Below are 22,132 nucleotides of genomic sequence, written 5' to 3'. Positions count from 1 at the left end.
TCATTCAACAAAAATTTAGATGGCCTGCTCTGTGACAAGTTATTAGTTGAACCATTAGAAATATAGCAGTGATCAAAAAAGTCCAAAACATACTGGAAAAAGGCAAAGATTCACAAGCTCAGCTATAAGATTATAATACCCCTGATTCAGAATAAAATGGGTAGCTTTGAAATGCTGACCTTTATCCCCCAAAGTTAATGCAGACACACACTCTGATCTAGATTAATAAATCAAGGATGAAAAATCTGAAATACACTTCATAGAGATGCTCAGTCTGAAATATACATATTTTAAGTCCCTTGATTCCATTCAACTTAATCTCTGTTTTCAACTTGAACATTATGAAATGTGCCTAGTATATCCCTTGTCCCTGGCAAGGTGCAATATATCTTAGTTTGCTGAAATGAATTAAAAAGTTTCCTAAAGTGTCAATATATTACTATAAATCAGAGCACTCTAGGCCCTTTGTGTAGAAAAGAAGACTTCTTCTGGACCCAGTCTCAAACTTTCACAGTACTCCATCATTCATCATTCATCTGAAATACTCTCCAAAGAATAAAAAGCATGTCTAGAAAGAACAGAAATACTCTCCAAAGAATAAAAAGCATGTCTAGAAAGAACAGAACTGTCTCTCCTGGTAACCATGGTACTTTCTATCACATCTATATGTTGGAATATTCATGGATTTCTTAACCTAATATGATTCACAGAGATTATAGCAAAATTCAGGACCGTTAACATCCATGTCATATAAGTAAAAAACTTCTGTACCTACCACCATCATTTACAAACATTGTTTTATAATGTGGACATCTTTGAGACAATTTAGAAAATGAGATTTTACTTGTAGGAAACAATAAAAGTTTATATAACTTTGGAACTGAAGTTTAGTGTACTAAAAAACAAAGGCTCATTTCCATTCCACATAGTACACAGCATGAAAATTCAATCTAATGTAAGTTTATAAGATATTGCAATTGTGTATGTAGAGAAACAGACTGCAATCTAAAACATGTTCAATTATGAAACAAACAAAAAAAATAATAAAGCAATTCAATAGTCCTACTTAGATTTCCAGTATCAATGAAAGAAACTGCTGGCTTCACTTTCCCTCGAAACCCTTCTCCTCCCCCACAAAATTAACTGAAACACGGGATTCACTTCTGGGTAAGCTTTTCTTGTAGCCTTTTCTGTGGTTTGCTCAATGATGTGATTTGGGGGTCAAGGTCAAAAAACAAGAAGCATGTTGGTTCTAGCACAGAGCTTCATTATGGCTCACAGCCATACCATACCTAACCACATCCTACTTCCTTTAATGTATAATATCAATCCCCTGAAGGAACAAATGCTAACAATGAAAGCAAAGGAAAAACACACACATAAAACGGCATTATAGACACTCCCCCACAGCCCCTCTTCCCCACAAAAACACAGATAATAACAAGCTCTGGTAAGGACATGAAGAAATTAAAAAAGCTCGCACGCTGTCAATGGGAATGTAAAATGGTGTGACCACTTTAGAAAGTTCCTCAAAAAGTTACAGAGTTGCCATATGACACAGCAATTCCACTCCTAGATATATTCTCAAGGGGAATAAAAATGTATGTCTATATAATAATTTGTACATAGATGCTCCTAGCTACATTATTAAAAATAGTTAAAAAGTGGAAACAACTCAATTGTCCACCAGTCCATGAATGCATTTTTAAAATGTGGTATTGATACAATAGAATATTCTCTGGCAATAAATATAAACTACTGATTCATGCTACAAAATAAACAAACCTTAAAAATTATAAGTGAAAAAGCCAATCACAAAAGACCATAAACTTACTACATGATTCATTTTTAGGAAATGGAATAAGCAACTCCACAGTACTGGAAAATAGATTAGTGGTTCCCTGGGGATGGGGATGTGAGGGGTTCAAGGGAGACTGTTAATGGGTGAAGAGTTTTCTCAAGTGATGACAATGTTTCCAATCTGGTTGGGGTCACAGTTGCACTTTAAATAGGTGAACTGAAGGTTTGTGAATTACACCTCAATAAAACTATTACAAAAAAATGCATTACAGGTGATCCCTGCCATAAATAACATACAACAGTCCTCTGGAATCCCGAGGCTTTGGTAAACACGTGCATATATCAAGTGAACTTCAGCTCCAAGCCTGTGAGAAATCTGACCAGTCAGAACCCTAAATGCTGCACAAATGACTTTGTTTCCAATTCTTGGTATATTTGTAATTAACAGGTTTTAATGTTTACCATCAGTTATTGGGCAAGAAGCCTTGGTAGCCTGCAGAATGTACAAAGTCCTGTATACACTGAGTGGCCAGATTATTATGATTTCATAACGTATAATAATAAGCTGGCTACTCAGTGTGTGTGTGTGTGTGTGTGTGTGTGTGTGTGTTAAAAACAGAGGCCCTGTGCATGAATTTGTGCATGGTTGGGGTCTAGTCAGCCTGACGGGGGGGGGGGGGGGGGGAATGGGTGGTTGGCCAGCCTGCCTGCTGGTCGAACTCCTGGTTGAGGGGACAATTTGCATATTAGCCTTTTATTATATAGGATATACCATGAGTGGCCAGGTTATTATATGTTCAGAGATCATAATAATCTGGCCACTCAGTGTATATGCAAAGCAGTTTCTTCTCTAAGTGACCCATAACCTCTTTTGTGCAGTCATTTTCTAGGACTCTCCATGAGAGGAAAATCTGAAACTCACTAAATTCGTTAACCAGAAAGCTTCCTAGTGCTTTCTTGACTTCATAGGCAGATTTTTTTCCAAACCACACTGGAAAATAACAGGATTGGAAAAGCGATCAGTTGGTTCACATTCCACCCCACCAACATCCAAGAGGCTGCCCAAATGTGGACGTGAAAGTAAAACACTGCCAATGTCTTCTGATACTAATTCTAATGAGAGTTCCACGTAAGTTAAAAATGAACACAATTATAGTGACAAAAAACGAGGATGAGACTTATTTGAAGAACTTTTTAAAGGTAAAAACCAAAATCAATCCTGGCTCCCTCTTATTTTAGTGACCTTATTTTCACTTCTTTTAAATGTATATCAATATATGGTATGCATATTTGTAAGTTGCCAGTAATCCTTTCAACAGTAAGTTGGGATGAACACCAAAAGCCAAAGATGAAAATAGGAATGTCTTTCATTGTTCTGGATATATAATAGAGCCAAAATAAATGTTTAGTAAGTTTACTCGTATTGGTTTTATTTTAGAAATCTCACTTAAAAAAAAAAAAAAAGAGTCAACATTAAAAAAGTTTTATATTCATCTTTATAAACAATGAGCATAATCTAAAATACAGAATTATATAGATTTCTCTGTTAATCTTGCTACACTATTGGATCATGACTCCCCAGTTCATCAAAGGAACATTTCTGATTTATAGCCAGGCTTTTCATTTCTCTGTTCTATGACAACTCTGAAAGGAGTGACTGATATTATTCAGAAGGCAGTTTTTAGTGTATTTAATTTTTAGCAGCTTTGCATAAGATTTCATATGACTTCTTAGAGTTGGGGTCTACACCTTAAAAGATGCTAACATAAACCAACAACAAGTATAGGCTGGTGACCACAAAGAAGAACACAGCCATGGAGAAGAGACCTATGGAAATGCATAGCCAAGCCCTAGGGATGGGGAGTGGGGGGAGACAGGGACAGATCCTCCCAGGCACTGGAAAGCCAAATCCAGAATAGACAAGACAAGGCCCAGGGAGCACAGCCACACTTCAGTCTAACTTCAGGCACAGGACTATGAACAGAGGGCCCCATTCAAAGTAGCTGGGCAGGGGCATACTTTTGTGTAGTGTGTAGTACTGTCTAGCAATTATACCCAATGCTGCCCACAGATCAACAGAATAGAAACTGAGGACTTAGAAACAGACACACAAAACTCTACCTAAATGTTTAACAAAAGGTGCAAAAGCAAGATAATGGAAAAAAAACAACAACAGTTTTTTCAACAAATGGTACTGGAGCAATTAGGCATTGATAGGCATAAAAGAAAAAGAGGAGGAGGAAGAGAAATAGGAGGAGGTGTTGTTGCTGCTTAGTGATAAGAACAAATGCTAATAAGGATGAGGATAATCTGGATCACTAACACATTGATGGTAGGAATATAAAATGGTCCAGCCACTTTGGAAAAGTTTGACTGTTACTTATAAAATTAAATAATACAATTTTAATACAACATAGCATTGTAATCCTGGGCATTTGTCCCAGAGAAATGTGTACACAAAAACCTGTACACATACGTTCATAGCAGTTTTATTTGTAATTGCAAAAAACTAGAACCAGATGTCCTTAACAGGTGAACTCTGACTATCCATGTCATGGAATACCACTCAGTAATAAAAAGGAACTATTAGTACATATAATTTGGCTGGATCTCAAAAAATTATATACTCTAAGATTTCATTTATATGATATTCCTTTCAGTCTGCAGGCCAATGCTCTATCCACTGAGCCAAACCAGTTTCGGCTATATGATATTCCTTAAGTAACAAAATCATAGAGAAGGACAACAGTTTAGCGGTTGCTAAAGGTTAGGAATGGTGGGAGATATCACCTTTTGGTGATAGAACAGCTCTTGGTTGTGGTAGTGACTACATAATGAATGCGTGTAAAGCACAGGAAAGATGAATAAGCTTTGTGGATTGCAGCAATGTAAATTCCTGGTTTTGATATTGTACTATAGTTATGCAAGATGTTACCATTAAGTAAAACTGGGCTAACGATGCATTAGGATCTCCCTGTACATTTTTTCCAACTTCCTGTGAATTTACAATTATTATTTTTTTAAGTTTAATACCAGGAGCTTTGAAGTTCAAATTCTGGTTTTGCTACTTACTATTGTGCATAAGTTATTTGGCCATTCTAAACTTTTGTTTCCTCATGTTTGTTTGTTTTTAATGTTTTTTTTAAAAAATATATTTTATTTATTTTTTACAGAGAGGAAGGGAGAGGGATAGAGAGGTAGAAACGTCAATGAGAGAGAAACATCAACCAGTTGCCTCTTGCACACCCCCTACCAGGGATGTACCCACAACCAAGGTACATGCCTTGACCGGAATCGAACCCGGGACCTTTCAGTCTGCAGACCGACGCTCTACCACTGAGCCAAACCGGTTTCGGCTGTTTCCTCATGTTTTAAATAAGGATAATAATATTAGCTGCCAGTTTAATATGTGTTAAAAAGAGGGGTATTTCATTTTAGATAAATGGGACCAGATGGCAAAGTATTTTTCAAGAATGATGCCATATATGGTACTGCGTATATGATTAAGTTACACACTATATCTACAACATTTTATAATCAATTTGTAAATGTGACTTTTCTTTTTTGTAGACAAAATTAGGTTCACATATAAGAGCATTTTAGAACAATAGCCATGCCACCATGTAGATTAGAATACTGAGGACAAATAAACTTTCTATAGTCCAGAATCTAATGAAACACACCTCAAAAGGTTAAGCAAACATTCTACAAGGAAAAGCGATTTGACCTGGAATTTGATGTGGTTCATTTCCACATCGAGATCAAACAGATTAATTAGTTGCTTTTTAACCAAATAAATTCCTGTTGCTTTGGAGAATGAGAGAAAAAAAAATTTCAAAAGTCAGCACCAGCCATGTTTTTCACTACAGCTCCCTTCCAGGGTAAGGCATTCCAGGTTCGATCAGCAAACAATACAAAGAAGCCTTCAAGATCTTGGCTGGCAGTGTGACACCCTCAGGCCTCCTCATCCCCTCTTGCATTATAACGGAAATTCCTGAGCCCATCTGTGCTGGCAACCCCAGTAAGGCCTGCCTGCTATAAGCCTCCCAAGTCTTCAGGCAATGATTCTGCACTCAACCCTAACACTTCCTCTTACCTTCCTCCAACACCAGGTTGAACTACACTTGGCAGGTGCCACTTGGGAGTGGGTGGCTAATGGTGGGAACAAAAGCAACTCTTAACCAGATTGGGTTAAATTATATTTGGGGAAGAAAAGAAGAAAAGTCAAGACACCAAACAAATGATGGCCTAAGTTCTTTTATTCAAAAACAATCGTATTAGTTTATGCAACTGACGGCAGCAGAACATATGAAATTAATAAAGGCTTTTTGAAATGAAGCAAAAAGACTTGGTAATGTGGCTTTGCAAGGACTCTGAAGTTTCATTTAAACAAAGAGTGTCCTGAAATTTTGTAATGCAGAAATTATCTCATTACTATCACACAAAAGAATGATCCCTCCCACTGCCTTGGCTTCTACTCACAGTTGTATTTGAAGAAAAGTTTTACTAAGAAATAGTTTTATTCCTTTGCAAAAAAAGGAGTCTCTCATTATTTTTCCCCCCAGTATGAGGTGAGGAGGGAAAGGCATATCATCACATACACAGCACCTCTGCAATGAAACAGGATGAAGAGATAAAAAGCTCTCCCCTTCTAATCCTTCACAAAGTGTAAACCCAGCCTACAACAGCAGCAACAAAACACCATAAATGATTTGAGTAGCTTCCTAATGCCACCCATGCATAGCCTATAAAAATCAAAACCTCTTTAAAGGAAATCAGATGACTTCACTGAAAATATAAGTAGACCTATTACACATTTAATAGCCCCTCTTCTCCATTCCATTTATATCTTACTTGCTTTTCCCTGAGAATTCATGTTAAGCAAAGACTTCTATTTACTGAGCTGAGGGTAGTAATTTGGGGAGCAACAGGAGAAAGTGGCTTGCAGGGAAGGCGAAACACTGGAAATGTGGCCAATGTAAACCTGTGAGTCCAAGTCCACCTACAAACAAGACCTGCGAGCTATGCAGAAAAGCCAACACCGAACCAGGAATGAGGTCCTATAGCTAGGCCTGCCTCAGTTTTATTCCATAATCTAGGACACACATTTGAAAGGAAAACCCATTAGTACTTTTTAAGCATGGTTATTTTTAGGTTTGGTTTAAATTATGGAAACTGGGTATGAAAAATTACCCAGAGAACTCAGTCAAAGAAGATCCTCCAATACCCAGCCAAGGCAACAGAGAGAATGCGGAGGTCCACTGCCCCAGAGACTAGAAAAACTTTCTCAGTTTTTTGGTCCTTTCAGGTCCTATGAGCGGCCTCATTCAGGATTCTGATTTGGAGTTAGCTGAGCAGTTTGACCCTCATTCTCTTTACTGCTGCAGCATTCCCAAGTGACTGCTGGGTGGCTTCTGGCATATGGTGTAACCAGTATTCCTGGTGTATCATTTATTTATATAATTCACTTGAATTTATTTGATGACAGAGAGACCAGGAAGGCTTTTTTTTTAATAGCTAATAGAAATTATGAAGGCTCAAAAGCAAAAGACAGATAAAAGAACTTTTATGCTGAGGCACATATAATATTATAATATTTACTTAACAAACTGACCTACCTGGAAGGCAAAACTTCTTCACATATGAGTGGTGGATTAGATCAGTGGTTTTAAAACATACGTATGCAAGGGGTATAAGGTGGCCAGGGAGAAAGTTTGAAGGGCCAGTACTAAGAGAAATAGGAGCAGGTATGCCTCAGGCCTCAGTCAGCTCTACCTACATCTGCTTGGTAGAGTGGGCTTCCATGTAAGACTGACTGAAAAAAAAGGGTCTACAATCACTTTTACTTTATTTTATTTTATTTTATTTTATATATCTTATTGATTTTTTTACAGAGAGGAAAAAAGAGAGATAGAGAGCTAGAAACGTCGATGAGAGAGAAACATCGACCAGCTACCTCTTGCACACCCCCTACAGGGGATGTGCCCGCAACCAACGTACATGCCCCTGACCTGAATCGAACCTGGGACCTTTCAGTCCGCAGACTGACGCTCTACCACTGAGCCAAACTGGTTTTGGCTACAATCACTTTTAAAGATAGATAAAGTCATTGAAGTCCCAGCTCACTCTAAAATTCCATGATAGCTTGACTTTTTTGGCCCTATCAGAGGTACCAAGGATCTGTACTTGGACCTTTTCAAATAAGCAAATTCCAAGTACCAAGCAGTGATTGAAACATAAGCCAACACTGAGCATCAATTTAAATGCTGACGCCACTGGTGAGAGAACCAGGCACCAAGATTTGCTTCTGAACAGTTTCTCCCAGTTCTTGCTCCAGTTCCTACCAGGCTGAGAGAATTTGTTCCATCAAGGTACACACTCCAGTTCCATTTTGTTTTGTTTTTTAATGCCTGCCTGCAGGAGATAACTGGGACCTCGTCCCCCTACCAACCTCTGGAGTGTGGCCCGTGCAGCCCAGTCTGGCTTCCAAAAGCATCCTCTCAGATGTCTGCGCAGACTGGTTCTCACCCCAGAAGTAACTCCTGCTGATAAGAAACTCTTCCTATGGCCAAGCAAATCACTGTTTGAGTCTTGTGGCATTCTGCACTCCTGCTTTCCTTCCTCCTCCTCCCTTCCTATGAAAAAAGGTGTCTTTTAAGTCTATCTAGAAGGAAACCTGAACAGCGAGGCGCTTTCCCCTCTTAATTTGTTCATTATCCCGCTGGTGATTCATGCCCTCCCGCTCCTTCCTCAGCATACTGAGGCGGCTCTGTTCTGCTTAGTTGTGGGAGGCCACGTCAGCAGGAAACGGCACTAGCTGCCAGGTCACATTCAATACTGTCTGGAGCAAGTCAGCGTGCAGCACCCGCAGGACAGAGGCTGCTCTATGGCTTCTCCCGAGTGGAGGGAGTGCTCGGCCTGGAAACAAAGGCCGGCCTCTGAGCACCACAGCCACACGGCCCAAGCCTAGGGAAGACTCCAAACACCATGGGTTAGTTTTCCCCATTTCCAAATGTTCCCAAATATTTCCAGCTAGAGACTTACTGGTCTCCCTTCTCCTTCTTTTCTTAGAGGGCTTTCTGTACTGCATCCAAATTCATATTTGGAAAAGGTTGCCACAAGCCAACTCAAACTTCATCGTGGCTCTCTGGCTCCTGAGGCCGACAGAAGAAATTCTGCACATCCAACCAACCAATCTCAGCCGGACCCGCACTGAGTAAGGACAGAAAACCTGACCTAAGGGGCAGACACACAAAGGCGTCGCTACAGGTCTTTTCTCTTATAAACACACACAGTAAAAACAGTAAACAAACAAGGCATGCCAGATATCATCATAATGCCTCACAGGATGGATTCATGTCAAGAATCACCCCCACACACAGAGATATACGCAGAAAATGGCAATACCATATTTAATGAAGCTGGCTTGGTAAGTTCCAAAGTAAATCCTGCTCAAGTAAACCCAGATGATTAAGATTAACAGGCTACAATAACATAGTAGAGCTCCTATGCATGGGGATATCGCAGCGTTTCTTAAGTAGCTGCAAGTGTAGACCAAGGACTTGTTAAGAATAAATGTGATTTTTTCCGGAACCTTTTAACTCGACAACTTTCCCCTCCAATCTTAAAAGTAGACAACCCAAAAATCAACTCTTTCTCTCCCAAAATGCCAAGTTTCCTAAAGAAAACATCCCTTCCTGTGGAGGGTATGCATAAGAGGAATGGGAGAGAAAGGAGATGAAGACAGAGAGAGTGGCTCATACATGAAGGAGGGTGTCCGAGTGAGAGACAGGCCCAGGATGGAGAACAGAATAACACACCAACACTGCAGACACAGCAAAGGCAGTCTGCTCCTTACAGTTCTGGGAGGCACTGAGCTACCAGGTAGGTAGAAGGTGTTAATTACCCCCAAGCACACACAAACCCAAGAGCAAACTGGACCGTGTACCTTCCAATGAGGCAATCGGAGCAAACCAGAGAAGGAAGAAAAGCACACAGGGTGGGAGGTGACATGTAGCTGTAACATGAACTTTTCCATGAGGAGGAACTAAAGGCCAAGACAAAATCAAGGTACTTAGATATTTAGTGATGTAAAGGTAATCCTTTTCATTTTCCACCATTCGTATAAATGAACACTAACAGTACACAACTGATCCAGTAGTCACTTTATCAAACCTGGTCTTCAGACAGGGACTGAGAATCTTTAAGTGGATTCTCAACAGAATCTCCTTATGGTGGAGAAAGAAAATATTAGATTCATCTACCTGTTAATTTAATGAAAACCAAGTTTAATTGCCTACCATAGACTTTACAAAAATCCATTTAAAAAAATACCCTGATGCCCTGATAAATTAAAATAAATCTCTGAAAACATCTCAAAAAATTAAAACTACCAAATCTCATATACTGAGTGTACATCTGGAATAAATTTAAATTAGTAATTATGTAAGGGAAGTATTTAGAGGCAGATGGTCTAGATCCAAAGGTAATATATTTCTTGGTTAACACTGTAGGTACAAAGAAAAAAAGTGAAAGAGAAGAAGGAAACTAAATATTTTCCATATAAGTGTTAGAAGCACATGATAAATTTTGCTGAGTTGGGTTATGTTGTTTTTAATAGGATAATACTACAACAGCCAACACACAGATGAATTAACAGAAGAGCCTTGAAAATTTTTAAACCCAAAATATAGTGGGTTGTTTTTGAGTTAGACAAAACAGAATAGACACAAGTGGCAACATTGGCAAACACAATGAGTGTATGCGTGTATATGTATGCATATGTACACATATAGAAAAATGGGCCTTTTGGCATAATGAGACAGACATTTGGTGAGGAGCTAAAATTAACAAAAGCATTACAAGATTATGACTTGCATATAAATCCTCCAGGGCATATTTAGAAGGGATGTTTTAGCAAATTAGTCCTATTTTTAAAACTGAGAAGTATAGAGAATAAGCTATTCCAAACATGCACACACAAAAAAAAATGATTATGCAAACACAAATTAAGAAAACCCAAATTGATTTGTAATTTTCAAGACCTAATTAAATCTGAAAGAGAAACTGAAAACTGAATTAGTGTATTTCATTGATTCCATGTAATTTTTTTTGCCTTATTTTAACATCTCCTAAAAAGGAAAGCATCTTACAGTGCAGGGCAAGTCAGTTCAATTGATAGTGTTTTCTCTTTTGTAGAAAAGAATGACTTAAAAAAAAAAAAATCAATGGCATTCTAGATTCAATAGAATGATAGCAAATGATCCTATGAAAGCAGTGCAAACAGACAAGTATGTGTGCTGTTTTATAGGCAAGACAAGCAACAAGGCAATCTCATCCTGTTCACGGATAAGAGGTGGACGTGGGGACAGTCAGCTCAGGCGGTACACGTGGGATAAGCGAGTATTACTTTTCATGATTTTAGGATTTCTTTCCATTCAAAAATAATTAGGTATCCTAAATATTGGATGCCATAAAAATAAAGCCCATCAAATATTTTACTGAATGCAATGTAAACTAAATATGCCAAGTCTATCTTTAAAAATACACCAGGTACCAATTACATCTAAATCTCTGGAAGTAGGGACCCAAGCATTGTTGTTGTTTTTTCAAATCCCAGGTGACTCAGCTGTGCAGCCAAGGTTGACAAGCAATGTAAAGCACCTGGCTTGCACAGACACATCAAAAAAACTATTAAAACAAGAAAAAAAAATGCGTACTGGTAATTTTCTTTCCCTTTTTTGTTACTATTCAAGATTAAATCATGCTAATAAAATTTTAGAGAAATTAATGAAGTATCTAAAGAGTCCTAAATGATAATTTAACATCCCAGTTTCAAATAAACAACCTAGCTAATTAAGCTCTTGAAATCTGCCCTCACTTGAGTCTATTCAAGTAAAATTCTGGTATTTTCATGAATTAAAGTGCAAGAGAAAAAAGAAACTGAGAGACAAAGAATTTTAGAAATGATCTGGTTCAATCCTCTGATTCTGAGGTGAGGAAAGTGGGCCCTGGTCAATGAGGCCAGATTAAATGGAAAGGAAGTTAAACCACTGTCAGGAGATGCTCTCCTTCTAATTGAAGCCATTAAGTTTGGTCAGGTTTCTTCCTTCAAAAGGGAACAGGGAAATTAACAACATAACCAACTGATTTTTATTGTACAAGTTCAAGTCCAAAGACCTGTGATGTGAACCTAAGTCAATTTAAAAAAAAAAAAAAAAAAAACTGCACAAAACAGAGGGCCTGTGGGAGGTGTACAGTTAAAATTTGTATTGACAAAGGGAAACAGGCTTGAAATAAATTTAAAGAAGTCAGATTAGCAAGCCTTTTACACACATTATGTTGAGCCATTTCCTATGTCTCCTAAGTATGTTATCCAGAGCTACTTTTCAGCACTATGACTCAAATTCTAAAGAATCTCATTTTCTCAAAAGTCTGTTTTGTGGTTAATTACTTGCCTTCTGACTACTCTGGTGATAGCCAAGAAACAGGTAGAATGCACCTGTTGTTCTTGAGTTTCATCTGAGTGGAGGCTGACATTCTATTCACCTCTAAAGAATGTTAATTGCTGATACCAGCATGACAGGTGCAATGAGTATTAAAATGATCAATGAAAACTCACAGAACAAAATCATCTAGTCTAGAGTCTAGAGAACATGAGAAAATTCCTCAAAAGCTGTAACTTTAATTACTAATAATTGGTCTGGAATTCACAATTTGACCCTTGTAATTGATTTTTAAAACAGGGCACAAATTTCTAAATTTCTACAATGGTGCCCTGTTCATAGGAGGAAAAAATAATAGTATGTACAATCCTGTTTTCCACATTACTATGAAGTCATTCACTACCCCTAACTGCCTCTCATGAATAACTTCTCCCCTTTTCTGAGGGCAATGTGACCAGCCTGCTGATAAAATTCCAGTTACACAGCAGCAAGATGTGTTTAAAAGGGGATCTTTCAGGTTAGCATGCAGAATGTCTATTTGCAACAAATGGCTGTGCATGTCATGTATGAAAGGAAAGCCAAAACACAGTGGCCAAAATAGAGCCCCCAAACATTTCAAAGGTCAGATAAACTCCAAAACGCTGAAAATTATTTTTCATTAATAACACACACACACACACACACACACACACACACACACACAGACTAATTTACCTTAAAGCTAACTAACATGTAGGAGTTATAAAATGAGCTGGCAAGTTCAGATGCTCCTAGAAACTCAGACTCTCTCTGTTAGAGCTTCACTAACTCTCACCAAGTACAGCTTTGAATCTATCAGAAAAAGATGAGCAGGATACTGGAGATAGCCTGAGAGAAAGACTTGTATTTTCAATTCTAAGTGATTTTTCAAGTAAGGCCAAACTGTTCACAATAACATTTCAAATTAGCAATCCCTCACAAACTCCCTCCAAATGCAAAAGAAATGGATTTTTCAAAGCAGTTTCTTACATAAAAAAGAAGCTCTCAAAATCTTAACCTTGTAATAGGAAAAATATTTCCACTAATATTTCTGCAAATAATTAGTCAAATATCAATTACATGTTCAATGTAATAAAAGTTTGCAAAGATTGAGGACTTAACACAGTTATACTACAGTAATTTCACTTTAAAACCACCCAAATATTGTTGATGTAAAAATTGCAAGTTTAGCCAAGGCAAGGGTTCAATCAACCTTGGAAGACAGACTTCATTCGCAATAGGTCCTCTTCCCTTGGTTTTAAGCCAATAAAACAGAAATTTTCTCATTAATGTGCAGAGTCTGCTTTAAAGGAATAGACCATATAGAAGCTTTGCTTTGCTTGAAACCCCTAGCTATGATACCACTCATGTCATCCATAATAATAAAAGCTTAAGTAATGTGCTAATTAGGCTGGGCAGCCAGACCTTCTGGATGACCTTCCAGACGAATTTCGTGCATCAGGCCTCTAGTTTCTCAATAAACAAGAAGCAAGAGACAGGGAGCATTCCCTAGGTCCTGTCATGAAATTATTAGAAAGAATGACAGGTCAGTGTATTAATGTGCCTTAAAGTACAAAATGAGAGAGGAAAAAAGCAACATTAAGGTCCCTGTGGCAGTCTGGATGCTGAATCATACAAGGAGGGAGGTGGGATACAAACAAGGAGATTCAGAAATGTGGAACTGCTCTCAATGGGGTCATTCACAGAGCCCCGAGCAGAGCATGGTGTTCATCAGTGATATGGTTCCCACACACCCTGGGCCAGGGGGAGAATGAGATGCAGAGTGAAGGAGGCTTAAGGAGAATAAGCAAAAGAGAGAAAAAGTTTCACGTTCTAATGGCTTCTAAGCTACAGCCATCTCAGAGAAAGGGTCTTCTTGAGTTTCCCCCACCATACATTCTCCCGTCATTTTGAAGTCTCAGCTCACTATACACAAGTCAGCAGAGTAAATGGTCTTTGTAAACGATGCATAATTATTGTGGGCAAAAACATTAGTAATTATCTTTAAATATTATTCTTTATTAGAAAAGTGGTAATTCCCAAACATCTTACTTTGATCTGTTTTACAGAGTCATCATGACATTCACCTATTTTCTTCAGGCTCACAATTTGTATGCAACAGTCTGAAAATATAGTATTATTTTAGGATCAATACGAAAGTTCTTCAGACTCTAAGCATGTTAGAAAACAGATTAGTTTCAATTAACAATGTATTTGAATTAGAAAATTCTCCTATAGAATTCTTCGGGACTGCCAAAAGCACCTAACTGGACATCTTTAAGCTTCAGGACAATAATAAAATGTAAGAGAAAAATCATCACACTTGAGGTGATGCCAGGGCCAGTCAAGGGTCTAGTCAGTAATTATCAATCAGGTTGCGAGCTGGGAGATAAAGTGGGGGGTACAGTTTCCTGTCACAAAGGAGTTCATAGTCTAATTCAAGGGTAAGGAAAGGTCTGCACATACAGCCAGACTGTTTTATGCAGAGCAACCTCTGCCTGCTCCCCCAAAAATGCAGAGAAAGGTCAGGATGAAACGCAGCGGTACGGGAGGGCTCCTGGAGGAGACAGACTAGAGCCTTAAAGGAAGTATTGTATTTGTTTTGGCTGAGAGATTTTACAGAGAGCAGAGGAATGGCCCAGATAAAAAGATGGCATGTGTGGGCAGGAAGGAAAGCTGCACTGCCAGCACCGCAGCCCAGACAAGGATATGAAAATAATGGGAGAGACCTGCAGCTGCCCACTATTAATGCCTGACTTTAAGCAAAGGCAAGAATTCATATTGATTGCTAAGATTCTTTTTCCCCTAACAATCAGCTCTTTGTCTAGGATGCCATAGGTAGAATGCAGCCTCCCAGTGAGAATACACTATGACCTTTTGTGGCCCCTTCAAGACCTATGATTCATGTTTCATGGAAAATATTGAGAAATAGTCCATTAGAATGAATCTGCTTTCACAGCATATCGTATGTTTCCTGTGTTTTTCTTCCTTCATTATCACCAAGGACATTCCCATAAAAACAAAATCTTGTTTTTTCCCCCAGAGTAACCATTTTTTAATATTGATTTGCTTTGAATTTCCAGACTGCTTTTCCATGACATCACAACGAGCTTCTTAGGTCTTTCTTGTGATGCCATAAATGTCCAATAGAAAATATTACTAGGAAAACAAATTCAACTACAAGCAAAAGGGGTTAACATTATACATGTAATTTCAAAGTTTCCAGGAAGGCCCCCAACCCAGTTCACTCCCTAACCCTATCTCCCCACCATCAATCCCAAACCTGCTGACTAGTGCTGAAATAGCAAACTTCTCCAGCTGACAGTTCCAACCATGGCGTAAACAACAGGTATGACTTCAACATTTCCAGGAAGACCACCACCAAACATTGCCCCACCACCACCACCACCACCACCACCACCACCAAAACCACTTCTCTGCCTGCTGGATGGTGTGGAAAGAGCATCAATAGAGCTTGTTTTCTTAACTTCAATCTCTAGTAAAATGTAAATGCTTCTTTCAGGAGTTTCCAATACAATATGACTGTATTTCCAATCTTTTCCTAATGGGGTTTTTTTAAAGGCAGGCCAGAAAAGACTGCCTCCCACTGTCCTAGTCCTCTTCATTGTACCCCTTCTCTTCCAGCAGCTGGAAGCCGCACCTGAACGCTCTGGGCCCAATCCTGACTTGGGGCAGAAGTAATTTAAGGAGTTCTAAATCAATACTCCCAGTATCACAGCACCTGCTGTGACTCTGATAAACACCCAGTCTTCAGCATCCACCTTTGCTCTGCAAACCATCTCTATCTCATCCTGGCGATCAGTACCCATCCTGGTATCCTGCCCAGAATCCTCTTATTCCAGGAATAGGAACCCACCTTGCTCTTGCCATATGCCCAAGGAGACCTACTATTTGAGTTCATGCTTCCATGTACTGAGCAATAAAGATCTCAAACTCGATAGTCAGACAGACCAGAGATGAAAGCTCCACACTGCCTCTTTCCAGCTATTTGTGACTTAAGCTGTGTGAATTAACCGTCACAGGCCTCATGTGTACCTATCAATCCATTAAATATGACTAAATACATAGCACAGCGTAAAAGCTGAATAAATAATAACCATGTTAGGGATGTTACATCTAAGTTGTGTTAGAATTTGAAAATATACTGTCTATTCCCAAATTCTGCGTTGTTATGCCCTACTCTCCTGGAGTCAAGGGTTCACTCACTCACAGCGGAGTTATTTAAATTAAGGCTTTCAGGAGTAGGGGTGCTGAGTGATCACCAGTTACACATTAGAGGCAATCAATGGAACTGGACTCAAAGTTCCAGATTCTACCGTTCATCCTGTTCCCCCAGTGCTTCCCGAGCCTGACAAACCATGTGATTCCAGGTCCTAGTCCCTCTCATCTTGTCCTGTGTCATTTCAATTAATTGGCCCAGGTACCACCATGCCCAAAATAAAGATAACCATAACATGGGGTTTTCAGAAGAGAACAAAGAATAGGAAGGCTGGGGAAGCCAAAGCTAAATGGCTTTAGTCAAAGGCATTTTTGAAATCACTGGAAGGCGTGTTAGTGTCACTTATCTCCGAGTATCATCATGAATAAATACAAAGCTCCCATTGTGAACGGAGCAACATACTTGCAACATTCCCTACAGAATATACCAGTTACTGACATGGACTCACACAAAAAGTGGGGGAGAGGCTAAGTAGACGAATAAACACACACACACACACACACACACACACACACACTCCTCAGACATCAAGAAGTAAAAGCAGGTGGCATGGAAGTGTGGATTTTATAGATGTTGAACTACTCAGCAATTTGCTTTTATAGATTGTTATACATACTCAGTTGTAGAGGGACACGGTTTACCTGCCAATTCAGGAGGCTCCAATACCATGCCCAGAGGCTCAACTGCTTTCTCACTGAACTGTAAACATCAGCTTTATTCTAACAGGTGAAGTGACTTTTCATCTGGTGTGACTTTTTTAAACATATAGATTGAATTCTAAGTTTCATTTGTTGATAATATCCATCTTTTAAAGTAGTACTATATGGAGATAGAAGATTCTATATCCCACACTATTTTAAAATATTGATTTCCTCTCTTCTTTGACCTGAAGCTTTTGTCAATAAAAACTAGGTTTGGTTTGAAATGGTTTAGAACAGCGGTCTCCAACTAGTGGTCCACAGACCACTGGTGGTCCATGAGATCCGAAAGGTTGGCGACCATTAGTTTAGAACACCACAGATGAATTTCAGGGACATAATGGCCAGAGAAATGCAATTAGTAAAAATTACTAAGAGAATGGTTAAGTCACTTCAAATTAACTGCAATTAAAACTCATTAGGCTTAAATCTTTAAAAATAAATAAATAAATAAATAAAAAAGTGAGCCAACACTCACTTCTCAAAAAAAAAAAAAAAAAAAAATCCTGAATTTGTGTTCATATAGGTACAAAAACAAGTAGTGAACTTACAAAGCAGCATGCTCCATTATGGAAAACAATATAAAAATCAACCTTTTCCATTTAACTCATTATAGAAAACCAAACAAAGGGCATTTCCCCTCATTTGTTAATATAATGATAAGCAAGTCCAGGTATTAAAAACAAGCCCTAGGATCAGTGGGTTGGACACTGTCCAGTGCACCGAAAGGTTGCCAGTTCAATTCCCAGTTAGGACACATGCCGAGAGGCAGGCAGGAGGCAGCCAACTGATGTTTTGCTCTCACATGAGTTTCTCTCTCTCCCTTTCCCTTCCCATCTCTCTAAAAATCAATGTGTACACATATAATACCTTAATAAAAAAATAAAAAAATAAAATATTTTAACAAATAAAAATCAACCCTATGATCAGACTCCAGTCCAATTAATAACCTAATAGTGAACTCAATTATATGTCAATTTGCCATAGGTCCAATCACTGCCCAAAACAGCCATCCCGAACAGTGGTCTCCATCACAAGTGTTTACAGGTTAATGCAGATCTAGATTGATCTTCCTACAACAGAATTCATTATGGATCAGAGTATCTAAGTATTCTTTCCAAAGTGAACTACAGGGAAGAGACACTGGTATTACACAAACTAGAAATTAAATGAAATGCCCAATGAGCTGTACCCAGTTAAAGAACTACACCCAAGGAGCCTCTAGTTGATGCTATATTGGAATGAGACTTTGGAAATCCTGGGAGGGGGTATTTTGTATATGGGAGGGACATGAATTATTGGAGGTGGAGTATAGAAGGTGGGTAGGCAGCTTAAATGGACCACAAATATTCCTGCTGGCTGGTAGACAACCCTGTCTAAATCCCTTTCTTGAGTGGGCTGAACTTAGTATTGCCTTTTGCCCTCTACCTGCTGCTGAGATGAAGCCAAGAATGTAAGTGTCCCCATGGAGAGCCACTTAGCAAAACACTGAGGGACGCCTCCTGCCAATACCCGGCAAAAAACTAAATCCTGCCAATAACCACTTGAGCAAGCCTGAAAAAAGGCTGACCCTCACACATGCTTCAAAATGACTGCAGCTCTAGGCCATACCTGAATTTTAACATTTTGAAAGGCCAGAGCCATAGAACACAGCTAAACTGTGCCCAAATTCCTGACCCACAGAAACTATAAGACAATAAATGTTGTTTTAAGCCACCAAACCTGGGAGTACTCTGTTAATATCGATCTGATAATAAATGACAGGTCGTTAATAAAGATATTACCTATAAAATCATCATTTGGATAACATCACACAATATAAGTATAAATCTTTTATCTAATTTAAAAAAGTACTTTCAATTCTCAATTGGAATTTTTAGGTCTACCAAATTCCATAATCTATAAAACCCTGCAAGCTTTCCCAAGTTAAATTAATGCACTTAAGGGTCAATAGAATACTAGAAGTATTTAACTATGTCTCTTTTATATCAGCGTCTACATCAGCATAAAGGAGTCCCTATTTGACAGAAAGAAAAAGAAAAAAAATTTTAATTCCAAGATAAATTTTATTTCTAGAAAAATCATAGATAGACACGGAAAAACACTCTACTTTGTTAAAATAATAAAGAAAAACTCATTTGATTAGAAGCCTTCCAAAAAAAAATCTCTTACCTTGAATGCACTGAAGTGTTCCATCCTCCGCTCTTATTGTAAAAGTCTCACCTGGATTAACTTGAACAAGAATAACCTGCCAAAATAACACATTAATTTCAATTTAATACTAGAACATCTGGGATTTCTCTAACAGTTTTATTACCTAAATTTATGTTCTAGACAGGAAGTATGTGGCACAGAATCTTGAATCAACACAAAATTTAGGATATGTCTCAGACCTGGTTCAAATGTGAGGGGACTAAGTATATGCATTTGAATTTAGCTAAGTGAATTCTCCAGTGTTGCTTATGATGCTATGTGACTCAAATCTCAATTTTAAGATATGGTTTCCTCTCACACAATTCCTCTTATTGTTTCACTAATTCAGACAGCAATTAAAAAATTAAAAGACCAGAAACCATACTTATAAAGGAAAATTGCACAGAGAAATTAGGTTCTGACCTAAAACTATTGCATAATATTCCCATGCGTCTTTTACTGCCATGGGGTATATGATTTTTATTTTGTAACAATAGAAAGCAATTTACTAAAAAAAAAGTTTGGAAAAAGCATCTGTGTATAGGATCTGGAAATAATAATGAACAGAACAAGATAAATAAGTAAATATTACAAGTAGTTCCTACCAAACACTCAGATTTTTAAATCCATTACCTAAATGTCAGTGTTTTGGTCATATGAACATAAATATTTAATATTAGAAGACAATTTCCAAAAGACTGGACACCATGCATGTTTTCAAGAGCCTCAGAGTTTTAGTTCTAATCTAATGTAGTTCCTCTTTAGATAAAAAGAGAAAAGGTCACTAATTTATATGTAAATACAAAATAAAGAACATAACCCATGCTTAAAAACTGTGGTTAAAAATTATGTGCAAGGTTGACACTAATAAAATAATTACTATATATTTTTAAAAATTGGAAAGATGTAAGTGTCATTCATCTTAGTCCTTGGAGCAAGCCTTGATCTCTGCCTTGAAATCATCAAGTTACTGTTCCCACTGCTTGTAATGCTCTTCCTGTACTCCTTAATCTTTGCCCAGTACACATCTTACTCTTTCCCCAACTAACACCTACACAAGATTAAAGAAGGAAAGATAGACACTAACATAATTGCTTAATTAAGTAATTGCAATTATAAATTTGCAGGAAGGAAAAGTGGAGGGTTTTTTTGTGTTTTTTTTTTTAAACATATTTTTGGGGCCCTGACTTTCCCTTAGAGTCAAATGCCATTTCTTAGGCTCACAAGTAAGAATTCCCTGAAAGTGAGCTTTTTAGTCATTCTTAACATGAAAACAGTTGTGATTTAACTTATCTTTATATAAACATTGAACATAACTTAACTACAATGGAATGAAACAATACTCCAATAAAGAAAATTTTCATGCCTTTTCAAGTCCACAGGGAAATTCTAACATCACTGTAATAGAGCAGAAACCACCTGCTTGATGTTTATACCTTTAGGAAGATGCCTATAATATATGGGGGGGGGGGGGGGGGGAAATCACTGGACATTAAGACTATGTCAGACTAGTCCTGAATGCTGGTTCTAAAAATACAATTTACCAGTATTATCAAAAGTCCCAGGCACAAAAAGGGATTGCTGAATTGGGGTATGAGGTTCCAGATTCTGTCACATCATGTGTTTACCATATTGCATAAAAAGAGTGTCTATAATGGTTCGATAGCGGTTGCTGACACCAGACCACATTCAAAGATGCATCCAGCCACCGAAAGTCATTTATGTCTTCACCTCTTGCTTCTGTTAAGGCCAATTCAAGACCCCCCATCCCACTTCTTCAGAGAGAAAGATGATAGGTAAAGGGCTTTTAAGCATGCTACTAAATAAAATACCTCCTTTCAAATGTTTAGTTCCTGTAATTTTCCCAGCTACTGGGTTGCTATGGCAACCAGATTATAATCTACCAAGTTACCTCAGAAACCAGGCAAATCTCCTGTGTCCCAATATCAATTTTTCTTAGTAAGAGCCAAAATCATTATTTGAATAAACCATATTCATTTGGCACCAAGATATTTTAAATGAAAGCATTTTGCTTTACCGTGACGGACTGACCTCCTTGCTGTTTTCACTGTCAATAAAGGAGAGAGAAAAATAAAAATTTGACACACACCAGCCCAATGATCTGTCCCTGAAAACAGACATGAATGAGAAGGCGGCAGAAAGCCTTGCATCACCAAGCCTTGAGGAGCATGAGTCACACCCTGGCAGGCTCCCTGGTACTTAACCTCTACATCATACAAGCCAGTCTCTCTCTGTGTTTCTCTGTCTCTGTCTCCCCGCTTTTTCTTCCTCCCTCCCTCCTTCTTTCTCACCACAAAGCAGACATAACTGTTACAAGTTCTTTTAAATACGGAATGTGAAGCATAACATCACTGTCCAAACCTCATCATTTTTTGTCCACTCACTAAGCATTTTCTGTTTTTCCAACATCAGCATTAAAACAATTCATGCTGTGTTCTGTGTCTTGTCAGAGGGGAAAAGAAAAAAAAAAAAAGACAGATTTTAACCACTGATAGATTTTTGCCCCATAGATGTTAAAATAGAATCATGTTAATCAAATTAAGAGCATATTTCAGGTCACTATTGCTTCATTGGTTCTGTTTCAAATCTCTTAGTGCTACATGAACCAAGCAGCCCAAAATAACCAAAGGCAGTTTATTGGGGCTTAATGAAAAATAAGTGACCACTTTTCCAAAGTCTAAAGAAACTACAAAATAAGAGGGAGGATTAATATAATT

At 38.1% G+C, this 22,132-nt stretch overlaps 1 protein-coding gene across 6 annotated transcripts in view; it reads right to left on the bottom strand.

Moving 5' to 3' along the window:
• Nucleotides 1-22,132, bottom strand: part of FNDC3B (fibronectin type III domain containing 3B) — a 311,128-nt gene that overhangs the window by 202,270 nt on the left and 86,726 nt on the right. For all 6 annotated transcript variants that reach the window (XM_084874157.1, XM_084874153.1, XM_084874152.1 and 3 more), the window contains exon 3: nt 19,374-19,449. In XM_084874157.1, the coding sequence (XP_084730283.1) occupies nt 19,374-19,449 (76 nt within the window). The remainder of the gene's footprint in view (nt 1-19,373; nt 19,450-22,132) is intronic.

The sequence above is a fragment of the Pipistrellus hanaki genome (assembly GCF_964339955.1).
Source record: "Pipistrellus hanaki genome assembly, chromosome: 2".
NCBI lineage: Eukaryota > Metazoa > Chordata > Mammalia > Chiroptera > Vespertilionidae > Pipistrellus > Pipistrellus hanaki.
The sequence above is the reverse complement of the archived record's forward strand: the minus strand, read 5'-3'. Positions and strand labels throughout refer to the sequence as shown.